General features: G+C 39.5%; 1 protein-coding gene and 1 long non-coding RNA gene across 6 annotated transcripts in view; one reads left to right on the top strand and one right to left on the bottom strand.

Annotated features, from left to right (window-relative positions):
* Positions 1 to 2,974: 2,974 nt before the first annotated feature.
* LOC128905020 (uncharacterized) lies at positions 2,975 to 16,944 on the top strand. 4 transcript variants are annotated; one of them, XR_008464726.1, is made up of 5 exons: positions 2,975 to 4,809; positions 4,916 to 5,909; positions 6,904 to 6,995; positions 7,684 to 7,892; positions 15,520 to 16,944. It is a non-coding gene; the product is annotated as an uncharacterized LOC128905020 (long non-coding RNA). The 4 variants fall into 4 exon arrangements; XR_008464727.1 differs by having other exon boundaries at positions 2,975 to 5,078; positions 5,785 to 5,909; XR_008464728.1 differs by adding an exon at positions 8,797 to 8,842 and having other exon boundaries at positions 2,975 to 5,909.
* CDYL (chromodomain Y like) overlaps positions 9,381 to 22,131 on the bottom strand; it is a 103,483-nt gene continuing 90,732 nt past the window's right edge. For both annotated transcript variants that reach the window (XM_054190344.1, XM_054190345.1), the window contains 4 exons: positions 21,488 to 21,660; positions 17,865 to 18,075; positions 12,317 to 12,460; positions 9,381 to 11,307 (listed from right to left, as the gene is read on the bottom strand). In XM_054190344.1, the coding sequence (XP_054046319.1) occupies positions 11,149 to 11,307; positions 12,317 to 12,460; positions 17,865 to 18,075; positions 21,488 to 21,660 (687 nt within the window). In that variant the 3' untranslated portion in view covers positions 9,381 to 11,148. The remainder of the gene's footprint in view (positions 11,308 to 12,316; positions 12,461 to 17,864; positions 18,076 to 21,487; positions 21,661 to 22,131) is intronic.

Below are 22,131 nucleotides of genomic sequence, written 5' to 3'. Positions count from 1 at the left end.
GCAGGTATGAAGAAGACTGACCTAATTCAGACCTGATCGTGTTTATGAGGGAAGGGAGGAGGCAGCTATAGAATAAGAAAATGAGGTAGGGATGTGAGTAAACTGAAAACTCAGGCTATGACTTCAGTGTTTGGCACAAGTCAGAAGAATAAATAAAGCACTGAGGTGGTAGGGGGCAGGGAAAAGAGAAGTGTCAAGAGTAGCGTAAACAGTGAGTCCCGAGCCAGCGTGCTGTGCATTGTGTTAGTAGGTGTCAAGCTGGATTTGTGGGAAAGATGGATAATGGCAAAAGGAACAAAAGGGTTTGAATGGAGGGGACCAAAAGATTGCTGTGCTCCGGTCATTTTTGTACTCTGGTATGAAACGGATGCAGCTCCGTGGGACTTCAAAGAGGAATACTGACGTAATGCTAAGAGAGAAATAGGCTTTCTTTTTATTAGAAAAGATGCGGATTAGATAAAATTGTGATTTATATGATTCCATGTACGTGGGGAGCTGACATCAAGGGCTGAGAAACTAACAAACTAAAAAGGCCCAAAGAGAAACAGAACAGGATCCCGAGGGACTGCTTATTCTCTCCTGTTACAAAATGATCATTAAGAAAGATAAACTTAATAAAATTAGGTAGTAAACATAATTTGGGGCAGATTGTAGCCAGCGTTGCTCATGACCTACTTCACGTACATGTGAACGGGAGATGAGCCTAAATGCCTTAGGATCTTCAACGCTGGATAGTAGCAGCTCCGGGTAGGTCAAGCTGGAAGGGTGGCAGGCGTCCTCCGGTGCCTCTGTGTTCCTTTTCCAGGTATTGCTGACCTCTTCAGATGGTGAACGGTTTTACATGTCCTCCTGAAGAGCTATTCTGAGCATGGGTAAAGTTCTGCTTCAAGGTTGCTGTTGGATAAAGGCAACACAGCAGAGAGGGATGAAGGGTGTTAAATACGTGGCTGGATACAGTACTGATCCGAAAGGCAGGGAAAGGGTATTGTGCCCAGCCCTTCAGGGGCTCCTCTTTCATGTGGCTCCTGCCCCTTGCTTCAGTAAATCTGAGGGACACCATTTTTTATTGTTTTGTGTTTTCATGCAATTTGATCAGGGAATGCATAGTTCCTGCTAAAGAAAGAAAACTAATGTTCAGATTAACTCTTTCTAGGCAGGAAAAGCCTGGGCAGATCAAATAGCAATGCAAAATTATTGCATTGTTCCATCTTCTGTTTAAAAAAAAATATTATTTTTTTGGTTTACAGTGCAGGACATCAATTACAGGATACCCGGTATCTACCCTCAGAGTTCTTAGAATCGCTTGTGAAAGTTTCCCCATTACATATAATCTTGGACCAAGAATCTTCAAAGTGAAGATCCTGAAGCTGTGCCAGCAGGCCCTGTTTCGCAGTTTTATAAATGCTTCCAATCATCACAAGCGTTGAATTCCTCGAACAATGTTGAGTCAGTATGACAGGGGGATAAAGTTGAGCTTAGAGTTCTTTTGATGCAAAGGTAATAATAGGGTGACATCTTAGTAAAATGTTAATAAAAAAACCAAAACAACTTACTGAAAAGAATGTGGTTAAAACGCTTAAGATTGGCAAAACCTTGTAAACTTATTGGGTAAGTTGTCCATGCAGAATATACGGGTAAAGACTGCACGTTACGTGTTTTGTGTGTACAATTACCTGTATACGTATCATGAATGTATTTAAAACAAGGGATTTAAAAAATTTAGATCTAAGCAAAATTTATTTCCCACTTGCTTTTACTGACAGCTGGGTGTCTAAACCTCATGATTACTGTCAGAAAGAGCAAACTTCACCACTGTCTTAGAGTATAGGTTTATTAATTAACACAAATAAAAAAAGTAGGGATGGAGGAAAACCTGTAGCTAAGATTTTTGAAAAGTTGGAAGTTATTTTGCTTTGCTCCAGGGCCATGCAAACTGTAATGTGCTTGTCAGTTAAACTGGTTTGGGGTTGTTTACCCATTCTGGGCATCTAGCCAGCCTAACTTACAAAACTGCAATTATCATGATTGTTAGGAATAGTTCCACTTCTTCCCTTGGATTTCTTCTGCCTTGCTTCTTTTCTTCTTCGAGGAAGTCTTAAATTTTCCTGTCAGTTCTGAGGAGACCCTAATTTTCCCCTTAGGAGTTCCCACAGAGACACGGAGTCGCAGAGGCTCTCCGACAAATCTAATCTTTCCACAGAGGCAGCAACAAGGAAGAGTGTCGGTCCTCAGGATCAAATCCCTGCTGGCCCCAACCAACAAAGCTGGGTCTTGCTGCTAGGAGACCCGCAGAGCTCAGGGTTTTTTAATTTTATGGTTTAACACAGAATTTCTAAATATACATCAAATTTGAAGGCTGCGAGGCTTTGGCATTCACATCATTCCTCGTTTGTGGCCACACGGTTTCTGTGGCGCTTGACAGCAGTTGGTCGGTGAACGCTTCTGAAGTATTTTGATGCCCCTTCACAAAACACGAATCGAAAGGAAAGAACTATCACCAGGTGCTGGCCACCCAGCAGCTTTTTGACTGCAAGTCCTGTGAGGTACCCATGGTTTGAAGGCTCTCGTGTAGCAGAATGTCTACTGTGCTGTTGCCCCTGGCCTCACAGTCTCCAGGAGGAATAATAAGCTGTCTGGCTCCTAGAAAACTCAACTCTTTCCAAATTGCCACTGTGGCTAGATGTAGATGAGGATGGCTTTAGTTACCAAGGAGAGGATGTTGGAAGGTGCAGTTTCTCGTTGCTGGCGTGAGCTGGGGTCGCAGCTTCCTTGTTGAGAAAGCCTGTGGGGTGGTGATAGTGTGTTGATCTAGTGGGGAAACCAGGCGAGTCTGTAATCTTAGCAGTGTTGTACTCTGCTGTTTTATCATCAGTGATTTGCAGGGTCAAGTATGGCAGCAGTCCAGGCACAGGCACATGGAGGCCTTTGCACAGCTCTTCGAACAGAGCTCCTGTTGTGCACGATAGGAAAAACAGATGTAAAAGATCTTTAATCTCAGCTGTCATCCTCGCAGAGGAGCTGCGCCTCTCTTCCGTGCGTTTCATGTAGCTTCTGGGTGGGATGCTCTGGTTCTCCTTTGCCTGTGCAAGTGGTTTCAGTTTGTGAGGAGGCGGTGGTCAGAGAAAATCCAGCGCTTATCTCGCTTGTGCCTTGTACTGCTGGGCTGCCGTGTCTTCAGTGATAACACGTTTCTGGGGAATGTGCCGTCTGTCCCTGCCGTTAGTGCTGCGGCTTTTCTCGGGTTGCAGCTGCTCTTTGTCAGTATGAACTTAGAGGAGCACCAGAGGAGTGAAAGATGGGGAAATAATGATGGCGTGTCAGGTTATTGTCTGGCCAGAAATTTTCTATCAGGGAATTTCCTGGATTCAAACCAACTTCTTGGGGTACAAAACTCTACTGAAGATTTCTGAAGTTTCTGAATGTAAAGTTGGGGACTCCGTGCATGTCTTTTTGATGCTGGCAAAATCACATTTATTTTCAGCCAACCAACCTCTCTCAGGGACTTCTGGACAATTTTTATATGGCTTATTTGTTTAATTATTTTTTGTGTATATATATATATATATATATATTTTTGGTTTTGAAAGTTCAGTAATCAAAATCAACTTACCAGAGAGGGAATTGAAAAAGAGAGATCTTAAGTGACACGCTGAGAATCAGTGATAACTTGTTCAGTGGCAAAATTGTGGTTTTAATGCCTCAAGAGTGTCAAGAACTGTCTGGAGGCAGTGGTGCTGCACCTCTTGTTCAGGAAGTTTTTTTCCCCAAAATATTAACTTACTGCAGGAGCATTGGATGAGCCTATCCTGCTTTTAGGAAGTGTAGCGAGGGAACTGAATGGCGTTTTGATATAGGCTAACCAGAGAGTTCCAGAAACTCCTCACATATTTTCAGGTTTTGAGGTAACTAACATCGTTCTTGTGCACTTAGTTCTTCTTTTTTTTTTTTTCTTATTGAAAACTACTTTTTCAACCAATTATGTTTAAACTATTTAATGTCTGTGAAGAATCTATTTGCTGAGTCACGATGTCTAAATCTGTAGCAGAATATAAAAGTATTGAGTGAATGTGAAAAACTACTTATCTGAATGGTCGGTAGTGACGCTGGGGGTATCCATTGTAGGGGAACCAGAACTGTAGACCTTGGAGCTGCATCTTTTTAAGGATGAAGTGCAATCGCCTATCTTCTCGTGCCAGGACTTTTCAGAAGCGCTGGGGGTCTGAATTATTTTTTAAGTGTTTATTCTACTTCAGAGCTGGGTTATGTGAGGTCTCCAAATTTCCTGCTTTACACCATTAGGACTAACAATTTGCGAAGGTCTTCTGTTGATGGAATTAGAAATAATTCTGCTGCTCCACAGACTAATACAAATAATTTCAGATGCTTATGATTCTAGGGGAAAATAAAGCTGTTCTCATGAGCCCAAAATGTCCAAAAGATTGTGAAGTTGTTTCCCCTGGTTTCTCCATCAGAATGGCTGTTGTGGTTAATTTTGTTTCAAGAAAATTGATGTCAAGACCTGACTTTTTTTCTTTCCCTTCCCTTGGATGCATGGACTTGCTTCATTTCCATCTAGAATACGATTTTTCTGTTAGCATGAATGAACATGTAATTCCTTCAGAACCTTTCAAAAATAGAAGTGTGACTTCAACTGTTCCTAGACAAAATATAATGCTGGCTTCACAGATACTTCTGTGAGTTGTTACAGCCCAGCTCTTGAGAATACAAAGTTAAGTTTGCAGATGTTTTGGCATGATTGGTCTTGAGAAGCCTACCAAAAAGCAAGCAGAAAAACTTTTGGTGGACAAGGTGAGTTACCTTTGCCTTTCTTATTTTGATCCCCTTGATTCAAGGGGTCATTGAGTTTAAAAATTCCCAGCTTTGCATTGTTTTAATTTTGTTAACCCTTATTTAGCATCCAAAAGAATACTTCCTGCACATAAGTTTGGGTTTATCAGGTTTCCAGCTTCAATCCCCACCACTCTTTCTGAGCATAAAGCCTGGGATGGTGGGGGCATGGTGGAGAGAAGAATGGGAAGAAACATGGGGATGAGTCTGTCTTTTGAAATTTGAATGTGGTAAGAAAACTACATTATTTTGTCATTTTTACTTTATATCATGTAGTGCAAGCATGATTTCTGTAAATGCGTGTGTCTCAGTTATTCCTGGCTTAGCGGGTGTGTTTAGGTTGCATTTTTTTTTTGTTGTGTGGTTTGGGGTTTTTTTTGTTGTTTTGGGGTTTTTGTTGTTGTTGTTTTCTTTTTTTTTTTAATAATACTGTTTGATTGAAGATCCTAGTCCTACTGGAGAAGCTCAGTGAATTCCAAAAACATTATATTTGTAAGGAACAGCATCTGCATTTCACAAAAGTTGCTGCTGGCAGCAGCCAGTTTGCCCAGCACATGATTTGGTGACTTTGAGAGTGGCCTCAGTGAGTGCCTTTTCCTACTGAGACAGATGGTACAGTGTGCATTTAGTGAAAATTAATGAATAAGGGGGACAAGGAAAGACAATCAGGACTTTGAAGATTGTTTATATTCTAGATTTTGTCTAGCAATCATAACGTTTTTCTGGAGATAAAAGTAAAGTGTTATAATGAACGAATCTTGGAAAACACCATCTAGGAAATACTGGTTTATTACAGCATTATGAGTTGACGTCTCACCCTGCAGAGTTATGTAGTTGCTCTATAGCATGTGTTTAGTAAGTTATATCCAGAGGACATAGTACAGATGTGTTACATTGGACCTAAAGGCTCATGCTATGTGCTGTTCTCTTGAGTAGGCCACGTGGTTACGTTTCAGTATGACTACCAGTGCCTGGATTACGCTTCAGCTTGATTGATTGAGGCAGATCTTGGAAAAAATGCAAAATTTCAAGGAGCTGCTGAGGCCAAAGCAATGTTTCAGGTACCTGTGAAAGGCGTGTATTTGTTTTGTTTAACTCTTGCAATCCTGTTTATCCTCGAATAAACAAATAAATCCTTTTTCTTTATGCTTTTTAACAGAGTAAAGGGTGATCCCTGTCTTACCCGAAACACGTGAGCTGATCTGTACTTATCTCTGTTCTGGGTGATTTTGTACTATCCAGCACAAGGTGTTGGGTTCTCAAAGACTAAAGCATGTGGTATTGCAGAGCCTGATGAGCCCACAGTTCTAGCCATAGAGGTTGTTTGGTGGAAGATGACTGGATAGTTGGAAAATGAATGAAAGTGGTTTGGTTTTTTTTTTTTTAGAGAGTGGTTAAGGTTGGAAGGGACCTCTGGAGGTCATCTGGTTCCACTCCCCTGCTCAAGCAGAGCCACCTAGAGCAGGTTGCCCAGGACTATAGGACACGGGGTAATGGCTTCAAACTGAAAGACGGGAGATTTAGATTGGATATCAGGAAGAAATTCTTTACTGTGAGGGTGGTGAGACACTGGAACAGGTTGCCCAGGGAAGCTGTGGATGCTCCATCCCTGGAAGTGTTCAAGGCCAGGCTGGATGGGGCTTTGAGCAGCCTGGTCTAGTGGGAGGTGTCCCTGCCCATGGCAGGGGGGTTGGAACTAGGTGGTCTTTAAGGTCCCTTCCAACCCAAACCATTCTATGATATTCGGAAGTTTGAGTATCTCCAAGGATGGAGACTGCAGCCTCTCTGGACAACCTGTGCTAATTCTTGGTCACACTCGCAGTAAGAAAGTGTTTCCTGATGTTCAGGGGGAGCCTTCTGTCTTTCCACTTGTGCCCGTTGCCTCTGGTCTTGTCACTGGGCACCACTGAAAAGAGTCTGACTCCATCCTCTTTGCACCCTCCCTTCAGGCATTTATGCACATTGATGAGATCCCCTGAGCTGGCTCTTCTCTGTCCTGTTAGAAACCTTGGTGGTTTCTAATTCCTGTTATTTGTTGTATTTTTCCCTGTGCAGGAGGGATGAGGAGGACCAAAAGAACTCCATCACCATCTTCTCATTTTGTATTGCATTTCAGAATCTTTGCACATCAAACCACTCTTCATCCCGTGAGTACCTCATGAGGTAATTATATTCGGGTTTCGTTTGTTTGCAAGCCTGCTGCATGACTTACTTAATCTTCCACTCATGTCCCTCACGAGTAAGACGAAAAAATAAATGCAGCGACCTGTGAGTGAAATATTCTCTTGGGAAATCTGAGGGGCTGTACAGAACAGGATTGTGGTGATCTTGTGCACTACAGGGTCTCTACCCGAGATACTTGTTCCCTTAGAAAGGAAAATTCAACTGTGTGCCACCTTCAGTTTAACTGAGCTCCCATGCTGTGTGACTTAAGGTTGCCAACTCAGCCTCTGCTACAGCTGTGCAGTAAGACAGCCTGTGTGGTGACAGCTGTTGGCAGTTCCTTAGGATGGAAAATCATATGGCAAACTGTAATTGAGCTAACAGGTATCTCCTCTCTCCTACTCTCTTCAGAAGCATACTCGTGATGTCCCAGATGAACATGAAGTGCCTCAATTTCCACCAACAAACCTGGGTAGAGCATTGGCTCCATTTATTGAAGAAAGTCTCTCCTGTCCGCTTGGCCAGAAATGTTTTGTTTGCTGCCTCATTCCCTAGATATTTGCCGTCCAATTTTATCCACTGTTTGGATAAAGTATGAAATATATCAGTGTAAAGTTAAGCAGTTTATAGCTCAGTATTATGTGGGGCTTTTTTTTTTCTATTCTTTTCCAGTATGCCTGACTTTAAGAAATGAATCTCGCCTAAAAAGATGATTTAATTCCCCGAGCCTTATTTTCAGAAGGATAATGGTGCAGCTTCTAAAGCACAGAAAACTATCTTTTAGCAACGTCAGCAATCCAGTGAAGGACTCACTGAAGGAAACTGCTTCAAATCCTGGCTTCATGCAAATTAGGAAGTTTGAACAAGGAAAAGACCTATAGGTGAGTTCAGCTCTTCAGATTACCCTAAAATACCTTGTGTTGTATCTTAGTTTACCCAGAGCTAAACCCCTTGCTCTGCTTTCTATTTCTGTTCAAACTAAACTAAAGTGTCAACAGAAGGTGTGGTTAAGTGTACACAGGTGCCTTTCAAACAGTTCCAAGGAAATTCAACCTCTGGTGCTCTGGTACTGTTTCCTGACCAGGAGAAGAGTTCTCTTATTTACTTTCAAAAATAAACTTGAATGTGATGAAGCTTTTGTGGGGAAAGCGTACTCTATGGCCTCACTGCAGTCCAGTTGCCAGTGCTTGTCAGTTTGCTGTTTGCTATCACCTAGTTCAAGAAGAGAACTAGAATGTCATGGAGAGATTCCTACAGTGCGTTATTAAGGCTCCTTGATACAACATGTTCTCTGCACTCCGTAAGGAATGGGGCAGGCTGTGTAGTACAGGGAGGCAATGAAGATAGCAGACAGTCTTGACGGGAGACCTGGGGGTCAGGACTGAGCAAGGCTAAAGCTAGCTGACATTTATATTCTGATATTGTTATTCAGCCACTGACTACTAGACTTCTGCCACCCAAACAGGTGCTGTTATTTGCCTTCATGCCTGAAGGAGGGAAAAACCTGCATAATTTGTTAATAGCGTAAAGCTGGTTACTGCTTTTAATACAAATGTAGGGCCATGGCGTAGTGACACCAACAGCATATATGAATTGGTCTGAGGCAAGGACTTTTTCCAGTCAAGGACAGGAATTTACATGGTCACCAACTTATTCACATCTTCATATGCAAATCGTAGGCAGCACAGCAGGCTGACTGATAATAACACAAAAATAAAGTAGAATGGTTTTCCATTTGAATTGCCTGCACCGTCAACTGATTTAGTTTTTCTTAAATATCTCTAGCTCCAGTCTTCCATTATGGTGAAATTCTTTGATGTTTAAGGCAAGTGTAAGTATTCCTCCAGCTGAAATAGATGCAATCTACACCAAAGTACTTCTTATGGATGCCAACAAAGGGATCTTTCTTACTATAAATTTGAGTCGAACTCCAAAAGGTTTAACATTACAGAACTGTAGATAGATAAGGTATCTTTCCTTCTCCCTTTCAATAAAATCAAATTCAACTAGGGAATTATCACTTCACCACAGCGTTGTAGGGAAGATGACCCGTTTTTAGGAGATGGCAAAGAAACATTTACTGAATGTTCTTTTAGAACTGTAACAAAATAATTAAGAGTAGAATAACTTCCTATGTGTCTTCTTTCTCCAACCACCTCTTCTAAGAGAAAACTTCTATGTCGTTTACAACAATAAATTAATTTTCAACTTTTCCTTTGAAGGAAATTGTTAAACTTATATAAGCTCTTATCAATACAAAACATAAATACTGAAGTTTTTAATTTGCAAGATTTGTTTAAGCAATTCTTACTTTAAAATCAGAACTGAAATGTCTTTGAAAAAGACAACTCTATGAGAGAACCACATTTAAAATGTGTTAAGAAATATTAGTTTTATTTAACCAGTTTTCACAGCTGAATATTTATTCTATAAAAACTTTACAGATTGTACAGTTTATATATAGTTCAAACTACTAGAACAAAAAAGTAGGTCCCACAGATGCAAAAATACTGTACCAATCCAAGGTAAAGGCAGATTTACACACTGTACAGCTCTCCACTGGGAAGGGGAGGTGGGTCAGTTCCAAGTAAAAACTTTAAAACTGTACAAAAATAAGGTTTGATTTCTTTTTCATTCTTCATAATACATTCAATAAGATTGCAAGCACAGATACCCAACTAATAATAGATATCTGCAGTCAGGAATCAATAACCACTCCTGAAAGGAATGCAAAATAGGTCTATTTACACAGGGCACTCTTTTACACCATACTGTATATAGTGTATATTTAAAATAATAAAAAAGCATAGACAAAGAACATTAAACATCTAATTAAGGTAGTTGTTTTTTTTTTAAAGGAGTTTTTTTTTTTTTTGCTTAATAGTGTGCCAAAAGAATTTTAACTTATTAAATAATATATTCTAAGTGAACCTAAACTTTATGAACATAAAATGCATTTTTGGTGTAATACATCAATTAAACCAGCAACTAGGAAAAAAAGAACCAAAACCAAAACCCAAACTGTATATAAAGTAGTATTCTCACCCAGCAACAGAAGCACTTATGTAGTTATTTAAAAAAAAAAAGAAAAAAAAAAACAAACAAAAAACCCCCAAAACAAAAATAACAAAAACAAAAAAAACAAACCCAGAGAGACTATTTAAAAACCCACTAAAACTAACTTATAACTTAGGATATTCATACATAAGATATTCAGTGATTCACTAATACTGCAAAACAAGCTTTTTTGTTGGTTGGTTGGTTGTTGTTTGTTTTTTTTTTTTTTTTTTTTTCCTTTCTTCCCCCTTCCATTTCCCTCCCACTTCCCCTCATTCCCCTTCCCCAAGAGACAGTGGTTTCTTCATGCTATCTGGGTAAGAATTCAATGTATTCCTGCCCCCTTCCTCCCACCCCTCTATACCTCCTCCCCCCCAAAAAGGAGAGCGTTTCCTTAGCATTAATCCTGAGCACACTCTCTTTTTGGGGATAGATGTGTGATTTAATCTTAACAGGGTTCAATTCCCCAAAATTTTAGAATGTTCCATTACTTGAGGTATTTCAACCTTCTTCTGAGACAATGCCTTGTATCTTAGCTGACTCGTTGGGCAGTGAAAGTAAGGGCTGGCTAATACCCGTTTCAGTTCTGTATTCTAATGAAAAAGAAAAGCATTATTCCAGACTTCCCTGCCACACAGAAAATAATGCAACACCATTCACTTTTTAATCCATTCTCTATTTGATACAGTACTAGCCAAAGATAACAAAAACTAGAGCCTTAAAAGAGATGTTTGGTAGTGCACTCTATCTTTTTTGTTTAGCTTGTGTGTGTGTGTCTACATACACACTCTCACACACATATTACATTATATATATATAAAAGACATATATATGCACCCACATACACTTGTGTGCGTGTATATATATCTATATGTAACAATCAGGGAGAAAGGAGTTTTGTTCAAATTTAAGTGATACAGTACTTTTAAACCCCTTGACAATAAAAGGGGTGGGGGGAGGGGAGGTCCACTCCTGTTCCCAAGCTGAGCAAGGAGTGAATTTATATAGGATTTTTAAATGGGCATATTTTGTTTGCCCGGATGTCCAAGAAATACAATTCCAGTGTCAATGGGCATCTCATCAGAACTCATCAATTTTCTTCTGCAGATACTTTAACATTGAGTCCATCCCTTGTGCTGAGCCCCAGATTTTCTTCAAAACTTCACACTCCTTTTCATTTGCTTGTTCCAAGTCCACCTTCATGATATTACGTACTAAAGCTTTGGATTCTTCAAGTACCTAGGCCAAAAAAAAAAAAAAAAAAAAAAGGGAGTTGGGTTAGAGAACCGAGCAACATGTGCACTTACAGGTTTATATGGGCAAATCCTGAAGCTGATTATGAACTTAAGCTTATCAATTTATGGATATACTATGACCTAAGAAACGTTTGTCAACAGTTTCTCATAGAGTCTTTTTTGTAGCATCACACAGGACTTCCTTTGTCCACGGCATAAGAATGTGGAAATAACAAAAATCATAAAGGCATAACTATGAATATATGAATGGTTTTATACTGATAACTAGAGACAACTCCAACTCCATTTTGGTGAAGGCTAATCATAACGCTATTATCCAGAACTGCTCTAATAACCAGGCAGACCTTGACTCTCTTGAACGTTTAAAACAGACTGAAAAGCCACATTTGCTTTTCCATTTAGAAAACTATTACTCTGTTCCAAAATTTCTAATGCACGGAACAGTTAATCTGTCCTGCATCTCTTCTCATAAGAAAGCATCAAATATTGGTAGTTTTAGCTATCTTGTGCAACTTACCACAAGTGCACTAGCCATTAGTTGTAAAACCATAAAGTTCAACATAATGTCAAAGACTGCATTTATTTCCTTAATAACTTAAATTACAATTCAAGATAACTCAAGATTTCTGTGTATCTGTGCAGTTCTCAGGGCACCTGTTTACACTGTTCATTTGAATAAGTTGGACTTACGCTACCATGTTAAAACCAAAATATATTGTAAAGAGGTCCAATACTGTTCTAATGTTCTTCACCACAATGTACTATGGCATATTATACAGTCAGATACAAACTTTAAAAAAAAAATCCTCAAAAACCCAGAAACAAAAAAATACCGAAGAATGTGTTAAAAGGTGTTGCTAAATGTGGTCCTTGTTTCATGAAAATGGTCTTTTTTTTTTAGAAGGACATAATGATGTAGTCTAATAATACTTAGATTAATTCTTATTAATCTAATTATAAAAGTGTATTGTCAGAAAATAAAGGAGACTTACAACTGAATTACACGTGACAAGTTCCTTAATCCGAAGCATTACTTCTTGTGTGAACGTTCCTGGCCAAAATACTTGAGAGACGAGTCCTTTGGCACAAGCTTCCTGCGCAGTCAACTTCCTTCCACTGAACAACATTTCATTGGCCTGAAGGGATAAAAAGTTACTTCTGGTATGAAATGTAAATGAGACAAAACTCATTAAAGGAAAAATGTTCAAAACAAATAAGGAAAATGCCTGCACTATTTGAAATAGGTTTATTATAGCTCTTCCAACTTTTAAATAATAAAGACTTGCCTGCCTACAGATAGCTGGTTGGTGGTGTTGACTGTACTACGTCAGTAGTTATAAAAATACGGAGGCCTATGATTAAGGGTTAAACATGAAAATGGCTTTTGTCATTTCCCAGTCATGAATGTTCAATAGCGCTAGCTTTCTCGCAATATTGCTGACTTGATTAACTGTACAGGTGGTAATAGGTTATAATGCCTGGCAGATCTGTAAAAGAGCAATGAATACATCAGCTTGCCCTTTATGATAACGTTAGTTGCAGCAATGATATCTTTGCTAAAAATCTACATTATGTGTAAAATCATAAAGATAACCCAGTTTTGGTAGTAGACCTCCTGGGAACTGTCAGTCTTGGTAGAAAAAAACAAGTTAAATATCTAGCAACTAAAATGTGTTTTAGTACTGGAAATGTTTGAAACTTAAATATAAGGTTTATTTTCAGTACTTTTCAAAACTCTTCAGCAGTAAAATAGCTGGATCATCTTAGAATTTGACCTATAAAACCCATTGAAGTGAGCAGGATATATTCCAATTTCTGAACAAATTCATACAAAATAAATATTTCCATTTTATTCAGGAGCTCAATATTGAACTGAATAAATCCTTTCAAAAGATGATTTAGCAGTCTTATTTAAAAAAAAAAAGCCCAGTATGTAAAAGATCTTGTATATAGTTTAAAGGTACAGAACAGAGTACGCTATTCTATGCAATAAGGTGACCTCTAGTTCTGTAAATCTTTTTGATTTGTAATTATCATACACTTCACTATTCATCAGCTTCCCCATTCAAACTTCCTCCTACAACTATTTATGCTTAAGCTTTAATTCTACCTTTAATGAAGTTTCTTATATAGTTAAACTTTTTGTTTGCAGTGACACCTGCATGGAAACAGCCAGTGAGGATTAAAAAGTCAGAGTAATTGTCAACCTCAAAAAAAATATCACTTTTACTGTTTCCTAATGACTAATTTACATTGAAAATATGACAAACCCATCACTGGACTCTTGGAATACAGGAAATAAGGCTCTTACAAAACACCCAAACCTGACAGGTGTAGCATTTCTGAGGACAAAATTCTGAGGTTTTTTACGTTTTCTAATACTGGAAATTTTGGTAATTACTACAGCAACTTTCTGTTAAGGATGTCAAGTTATTTATTTGCTGTAGATGACGGTGCTAGCATTGCCATTTTACACGTGAAGAAATCCGAAAACTCGGAGGTCTATTACTTGCCCCTCTGTAAAGAAATACAAAGGCTGGGTTCTACTGGCAGTTTGATTGCTGACTCCCAGTCCATTACGCGTGCAAAAAAAGAGATGTTTCCTCGTATCTTTTATATAAAATTTATCATCAGGACATCTCTCATAAGTTAACATGGAAAGTTGTGATTCACATATATTAGTTTAAAAAAACAAGTCTCAAACTAAAGGTACAAATTATATACCCCTATAGTTCTGCCTTCTGTGAAAGCAAAATCAAATATACAAAGTTCATTATCACAACTATACCTTCTAATTTTCCAGATTATATATGAATGATACTAACCTGAAACACTAGCCAAAAAATCTGTGATATACACAAGTCTTTCTAAAAACAGGAATCATTTTCTCCTAAGGAGAGGTGGAAAAAAAGAAATCTTCCAAAATAATTTTAAAAGATACTTAACATTTATATCAAAGATCAAAACGTGAAGTCAATCTAACTGGGAGTTAGGAAAGTCAAAAATTTAAGTCAACTAGGAACATCTATGTAATCTTCATGTGTCTCTTTGGTGATAAGAATAAAGATCAATGCTAGAAAACCTTAACAATTTTTTTTTTCCTAAAACTCAATAGCAACTGCTGAATTCTCCCAAATGTGAAAAACCACAAATGATACTAGTGCAGTTACCTTATTTCTCCCAGCTGTAACACAGCATGAGCAGAAAACCTTACATGAAATGAGCACTCCAATTAGTGTTCTCAGTTGACAGGTTTTGAAGGGGAATGGTTTGCTCTTGCATCTTCACTTTTGATCTACACACACTGTGTGCCAGAGACCCACTGCTAAACAAGTTTTAATCATATAAACATGCCTTGTATCTGCTGTGAAAACTAACATGGTTACTTTCCAAGAAATATAATCATGGAAGCATAGAATAGTTTGGGTTGGAAGGGACCTTTAAAGGTCATCTAGTTCAACCCCCCCCGCCACCTACAATGAGCAGGGACATCTTCATAGAATGGTTTGCAAGGGACCTTAAGGATCATCTGGTCCCAACCCCCCTGCCATGGGCAGGGACACCTCCCACTAGACCAAGTTGCTCAAAGCCCCATCCAGCCTGGCCTTAAACACTTCCAGGGATGGGGCATCTACAGCTTCCCTGGGCAACCTGTTCCAGTGTCTCGCCACTCTCACAGTAAAGAATTTGTTCCTGATGTCCAATCTGAATCTACCCTTTCATTTAAAACCATTACCCCTTGGTCCTGTTGCTACACTCCCTAATAAAGAGTCCCTCCCCATCTTTCCTGGGGGCCCCCTTTAAGCACGGGAAGGCTGCTCTAAGGTCTCCCTGGAGCCTTCTCTTCTCCAGGCTGAACAACCCCAACTCTCTCAGCCTGTCCTCATGGGAGAGGTGCATTTTTGTGGCCCTCCGCTGGACTTGCTCCAACAGATCCATGTCCTTCTTATGTGGAGGGCTCCAGAGCTGGATGGAGTACTCCAGGTGGGGCCTCACCAGAGCAGAGTAGAGGGGCAGAATCACCTCCCTCGACCAGCTGGCCACGGTTCTTTTGATGCGGCTCAGGATACAGCATAATTGGATAATAATATGGCATGTGGATAATACAGCAATAGAAATGAAGCTAATATTTCATTAATATAAGATTCTTGCTAACAACCTTCATTTTCTACTCAGTCTGTCTTTCTGCTTTCAGAGGAACACCACTGGGACATCCTCTGGCCTCTCTTTTACAGCGGGTGCGTCGAGACTCATGGGGACCATTTGTGCAAGCCCACAGGCACTGGCTGCCATGGAGCACCTCAGCTCTTTTGCACTATGATCAGAAGGCAGTTGGTCTCTGGGACACCCGAGACCCTGTCTGTGATGTGGACTACAGGCACTGTGGAAACGTGTATCCCTCGGGACTGACAGAAAAGTATAAGAAATATTGCCAAGTGTGTTAGAGACCAACAGGGAAACCCCATGTGTGAAGAGTGATCACGCGGCTCTTCATATCGAGGACCAGAAAACCAGTCCAAGAACTCCACAGCAGACACGCAATAATGCTATCTCCCCAAACAGACATCATCTTAATCTCTATGTATTTCCAAAACTGAAAAGCCAAGTTTAAGAATCCCCCTAAAATTCTTGGCATTCCCGATATAGTATCAGTTTTGAATCCTAAGGTCTGGGCTTCAGATTTCCTGAAATAATTAGCTCTGTTGAACATGTTCTGGGAAAAACCCCTCTATGACAGACTTGCTCACCAGCCAAGACTGACCTGGTAGGGAAGACATTTCCAACAATCTTGTGATTGAAGATTTTTTATGTAACTGCTGATGATAAAAAGAATGCACTGAATCTGACTCACAAGCGTTAAGGGTGGGACTAATATTGCTGAATTAATACATTTCTAGCAAATTTTCTGATGCATACAGAGGCCCTAATTCTTTCCTTTGTATGATATTTTAATTTTTTTTCCCCTGAACGTTTCTCATGGCACTCATACCATCTCTTCTTTCTGCTGGCTTCTCTCTCCCTTTTATAGATAGAAAGCATGCTACTTCATCAAAATTTTCAGTATAGATTCCGAATATATTTCATGGAATCTGCTGCTTAAAGTCCAACTTTGTCCCATACAGCATTGACAGTACTGTACTGCAGAGGGTCAAGGATAGTATGAAGACAGTGGACATTTTTTTTTTTCCCTTTTGCACTGAATATTATGGAATTGTTATCACTGGAAGCTTTCGATTTAAGTCTTTATATTGAAAAATGAGAGCATTCACAAACACACATGAAAGAGTAGACTAGGGAAGAGCTTCTTGTGTTTCTATACTTCTAAAGAAATGAGAAGTAACAACCACAAGTCTCTAAAAGACAGGAATGGATGGAATGGATGGATGAATGGATGGATGGCCAAATAAAAAGGGAAAGGAACAATCAGTAGTTTGAAATATGCTAAGATATTAAAGATACTCTTATAACTCTCAATTTATTTCAGTTGCCTTTTCTGTTCTCTTCTAATAACTAAATCCAGACATCACACAGTTAGTCATTAGATCTGTTCAAACTGATGCCTTTAATATATCAAAGTCTGTATTTTTAAAATCAATAAATACCTACAGGGAAAAATTGGCTTTTATAATAAACAGTAATTTAGGAAAAACAGGTGTAGCTACAAGCACTTGTTTCATACTGTTACTGTTCAAATTGGAATGCAACATAGGTCTAACAGTTTTCAAGGAACACAGCATAAAAAATAGTAAGCAACATGAAAATAATGTAGGTAAGAGATTTTTAAATAGCTTTTTGTTACATTTGATTCTTCCGTCTAATTGGGAAGCAAGAAAAGGGATAATCAGTAACACGTGGCTTATACTTTTAGCAACAATGCAAAGCGTTACTTTTTCTTTTTTTTTTTTTTTTTTTCAATCCAGCAATACTGTAAATCGAGTGCAAGACTGAAAAAAAAAAAATCCTTCTTAGAGGTGATTTGGACTGAGTATTTCTTGCCCAACACACTAGTGTTAAACACCAGCAGAGATCTACAAAGCGAGGAAGTTTGATGTGACTTCTTGAGAACGAGTGCATGAAAGCTGAATTACTTATTTTGCATCCTGGCATGAGAACACTAATAGCTGGTGACACAGGGCTCTGCTATGCAGTGACACTGAGCGCAGACCAGCCCATTCTCTGCTACACGCTAATGCTGTGCTGAATGCAACACACCGGTGGCTGGTGCTCAGGAGGCATCAGCAGGGAAGGTGTGTCCTGGTATGCAGGACATAACCTTTCTGCCACCATCAGGGTTAAGGGTGCCCATGATGTGGGATTAGGTCCCGTGCCTGCTTTCTGCTCTGTACACGCTGGTGAAGACTGTGTTGTAACATCATGGAGTAGAGAAGCTATAAATACTGGCTTCTTGGGAAAGGTTTTCATGAGAGAAAGAAAAAATAAAAGACAACACAGCAAAGGTAAAAAGTCTTGAAATCATGCTGGATAAATTATCACAACTGCATTGTGAAGCTGTCAGCCCCTACCCTGCAAGCTACTTACAGAAGCCAGGCCCATTATCCGGGGGAATGTAAGGGATGAACATCCGTCTGGACTTTGTCCAAAAGTAGTGTATGGTGTCTGAAACCATGCCTTCTCGTTAGCCCAAACCACATCACACAGAGGCAATATAGATGCTCCAAGTCCAATGGCTGGGCCATTTACTGCTACAATGATAGGCTTCTTAAACTGAATAAAAGTATTCACAAAATTCCTGAAGAGAAACAGAAACATGCATTCACTACATATATAGGAAGAGTAAAATATACCAGCCCTTGAAAACTCAGTAATAATTCATCTCCACAGTAACATCACTTTCAAAACCAACCTGATAAAACCTTCCACGATGAGGTGGTTAGCTTGGTGGATGAGGGGAGAGCAGTGGATATTGTCTACCTAGCCTTCAGAGTGAGGTGGCTCAGCACTGTCTGCTGTAAGACTTTCATAGACAAGCTGTTGATGTATGAGCTGGATGAGCAGACAGTGAGGTAAACTGAAAAATGTCTGAATGGCTGTCCCAGAGGCTGGTGATCAGTGGCATGAAGTCTAGTTGGAGGCCAGTAATTAGCGTTGCACCCCAGGGGGTCAGTGATGGGTCCAATACTGTTCAACAGCTTCATTCATGATCTGGATGATGGGGCATGATGGGGGGATGATGTACCCTCAGCAAGTTTGCTGATGATACAAAACTGGGATGATACAGTAGGCAGTCACGCTGCCATCCAGAGGGACCTTGACAGGCTGGAGAAATGGGCTGACAGGAACCTCATGAAGATCAACAAGGGGAAGTGCAAAGTCCTGCACCTGGGGAAGAACAACCCCAGGCACCAATATATGCTGGAAGCCAAACAGCTGGAAAGCAGCTTGGCAGAAAATGACCTAGGGGACCTGGTGGACACCAAGTTGAACTCGAACCAGCAGTGCGCCTTTGTGGCAAAGAAGGCTTAGGTATCCTGGGCTGTATTAGGAGGATTGTTGCCAGCAGGTTGTGGTGTGATCCTTCCCCACTGCTCAGCACTGGTGTCCAGTTATGGGCTCCCCAGTGAAAGAGAGATGTAGAGCTGCTGAGGATGGTCTTGCAAAGGCCCACCAAGATGACTAAGGGACTGGAGCATCTCTCATGTGAGCAAAGGCTGAGAAAGCTGGGACTGCTCATCCTGAAGAAGAGAAAGCTTAGGGGGAATCTCATCAATATGTATATATAGCTGAAGGGAGGATGCAAAGAGGATGGAGCCAGGCTATTTTCAGTGGTGCCCAGTGACAGGACAAGAGGCAATGGGCACAAACTGAAACGCAGGGCATTTTCTCTGAACATCAGGAAACACTTCCTTACCGTCAGGGTGACCAAACAGGTGTTGTGGATTCTTCATTCTTGGAGATATTCAAAACCCCTGCCTGGCTATGGTCCTGGACAATCTGCTCTAGGTGACCCTGCCTGAGCAGGGGCAGGTTGAACAAGATGACCTCTGAAGGTCCTTTCCAGCCTCAACCATTCTTTGATTCTGTGAAAGCCTAGCAATTCTCCCAGCCCAAAGCAGCACAGTAATTGGGCAGGTGTGGATTTTACGCCCTTCCTACAAACACCAGCTGATACGGTGCTTCTGATATATTCACATGTCTCACAGCCCTCTCTTAGATGAGGCTGTCGTCATACCTCATCTCTGGGCGCAAAAACCGTGATTACAGCCCTGCTTGGTCTTCACCGTGTTTATATATGATGTTGCTATAAAGTATCTATCTATCTGTATTTTTAAGTGAAGGTATAAGGTATATAGGTATAAATGAAGATGGACAAAGCGTTAATGAGGTTCCTTAAGGAGTATTTCTGGACTTCTGGGAGACAGCTTTTCTTAATAAACAAATCTGCCTTTTTAAATTATGAACAAGCCATAAACAGCAGAGCTCCATTATCAGATACCACACACCGTTAAACTTCCCCTCCTCATCTCCCTCTCTTGATTGGCCATAATGCTATGGGTGCTATGCTATTAAGTTACAAATGCATATTCTCATCCTCATTATCAACACAAAGCGACAACTCATTCTAGTACCCACAAAGCATGGATGCTTACATGCTCCTCTGTTCTCAAACAGTAAATGCCTTCAAGAGCTTCTTAGAAAAAAGTAAGCGTGTATGTTTGTACACGTGTGTGTACACACGCGTTAGACCAAGTAGAGACTTCCAAAACCTCAAAGTTGACGTGCAGATATTTCTCAGTTAATAGCTACCACATATAATGAAGAAGTTGTCCATATTTACTCCAAGTACATAACAAATTCTTATTAGAATACAATGTACAACAGTTGTCAGCACCTGTAAAGCATTCCTTTGCTCTGAATGACAGATGATCTCTCATTTCATTATTAGATGCTGAAATACTGGATTTCTATCAAAATTTTAGAAAAGGGGGATTTAGTGGTAATTTTGCTCTTTGTCTGTGTTACATGTTTTTATATTTCTGCAAAACAGGACATTTTTTACTATATTGCATCCATCCCCAAAGGTTATCGTGTTTCTTAACTCATTCTAGTGAACTGTAATAGATGAATGCAAAAAAATTTCTGGAACGGTTTTATGTAAGTCATCATACAAACAACCCATCCAGAGACTTGACAATAATTTTAATCATGTCTGAATATTCCAGAGAGGACCATGTCTAGCACATATATGAAAAATGTCATTGTTATATTTGAAGAGGGGGTTCGTAGGTATATTAAGTTACCTTTATCCATTTTATTAACAATAAATAATAGGTGGCAAATCAGGCTTCTGGAAGAGCCTGAATTAAACTGGTGACAGAAGCTCAGCGTTAAGAGACTCTCTTCCCTGACCGCATGTGAAGTCACTGCATGAACAACTTCTACATGGAATGATTGAAAAGTTCCTTTAAAAAAAATAACTATTATCATCTCTACAAGCCAACTGTGCCTCCAATGAAACAGGCTTTACACGTTACAAGGCCTATTATAGGGACTTGAATATTGATAACGACAACAGAATATAGGTGTTTGAAGGAATATAGATACTCTGGAAGCATACAAGAGCTAACAAAAGAGCCCAGGCTCGCAAAACCAGTGTTCAAATGATAAGATACTTGTTTGTACTGTTAAAACATGTCTTTGAGATCCATACGTTTGTCCATATGCATTCCTCTAGTTTGTAGTAGTTCAGCTCATTTTGTTTAAACGTTAGGTTTGGTACACAGTACTAGGATTATGTTCACTAGTATCAATCTACTCCTCTAAAATATCCATCATTCCACTGCTCTGAATGTACCATATTAAGTTACTCATTCAATGCACATCTTACAGTTGTGTGTGTTTAATTTGTTTTCCTGAAACTCTATGGCTGTTTAAGTCTTTTAAAATTGGTTTCAACTGGAGGAGTATTACCATACTACCAGTTTTCACAGTTAAATTTTAGTAGTAAAAACAGTGTTGCATGAAATGACAACCCAAATAGAAAGGGACAGGGAGTATAAAGAAGTGCTGCGCACTGTATCACATAACAAGTGAATGTCTGAGATCTTGTTGAATTAGAGGCTTTTGAAATAAAAAAGATAAAACAAGCCAGACTACATGATGGAAGAACACCCACTCAGACGACTGAAGATAATTTTACATACCTAATAGCTTCTGCCATCTTAGTGCTTTCCTTTTTTCTGTCATCTGTTAAACGTCGTATAAAATAAATAAAATCAAGACCACAGCAGAAAATGCTACCAACTGCACTGAACAGCACAAGTTTACTGTCATCTGCAGCTGCTGTGTTCAGTGCACTTTGGACTTCCTTCATTACCTGAAAAAAAGAAATAAAAAGATCAAAAATTCATTAGAACGTTTTTATTACATCATTAAAAAGTAGCATACCGTTCTCCTCTCCTCTTCCCCCCATGAGATCTCAATCTTTGACATCTTCAATTTTTCCTTAGGATGCACTCAACCATCATATTAGAAAAGTTAACTTTTTTCATTATCCCAAAAAAAGAAAGTTAAAAAAAGTATTAGAAGCTTTGCATTTCAAAAAAGTAATTAGACCAAGATAATGAAATCATTAGGAAAAGATCTATTAGATGTTATCTGTAACTAAAGCACTCATTCAGCATTTCTGTAATTTGGACAGCAGATGGCATATGTAACCAGTTCAGAAAAAACAGAACCTTAATTCAGGCGAAAGCTTGTTTCAAGTTGCACTTCATGGATCACCACGTCTTACAAGAGACACTACATCTAAAAGTTCAGATAACGTAGTTAAAACTCAATTGAATTA

The sequence above is a fragment of the Rissa tridactyla genome, chromosome 2, assembly GCF_028500815.1.
Source record: "Rissa tridactyla isolate bRisTri1 chromosome 2, bRisTri1.patW.cur.20221130, whole genome shotgun sequence".
NCBI lineage: Eukaryota > Metazoa > Chordata > Aves > Charadriiformes > Laridae > Rissa > Rissa tridactyla.
Note: the sequence above shows the minus strand (reverse complement) of the source record. Positions and strands in the feature narration are given on the sequence as shown.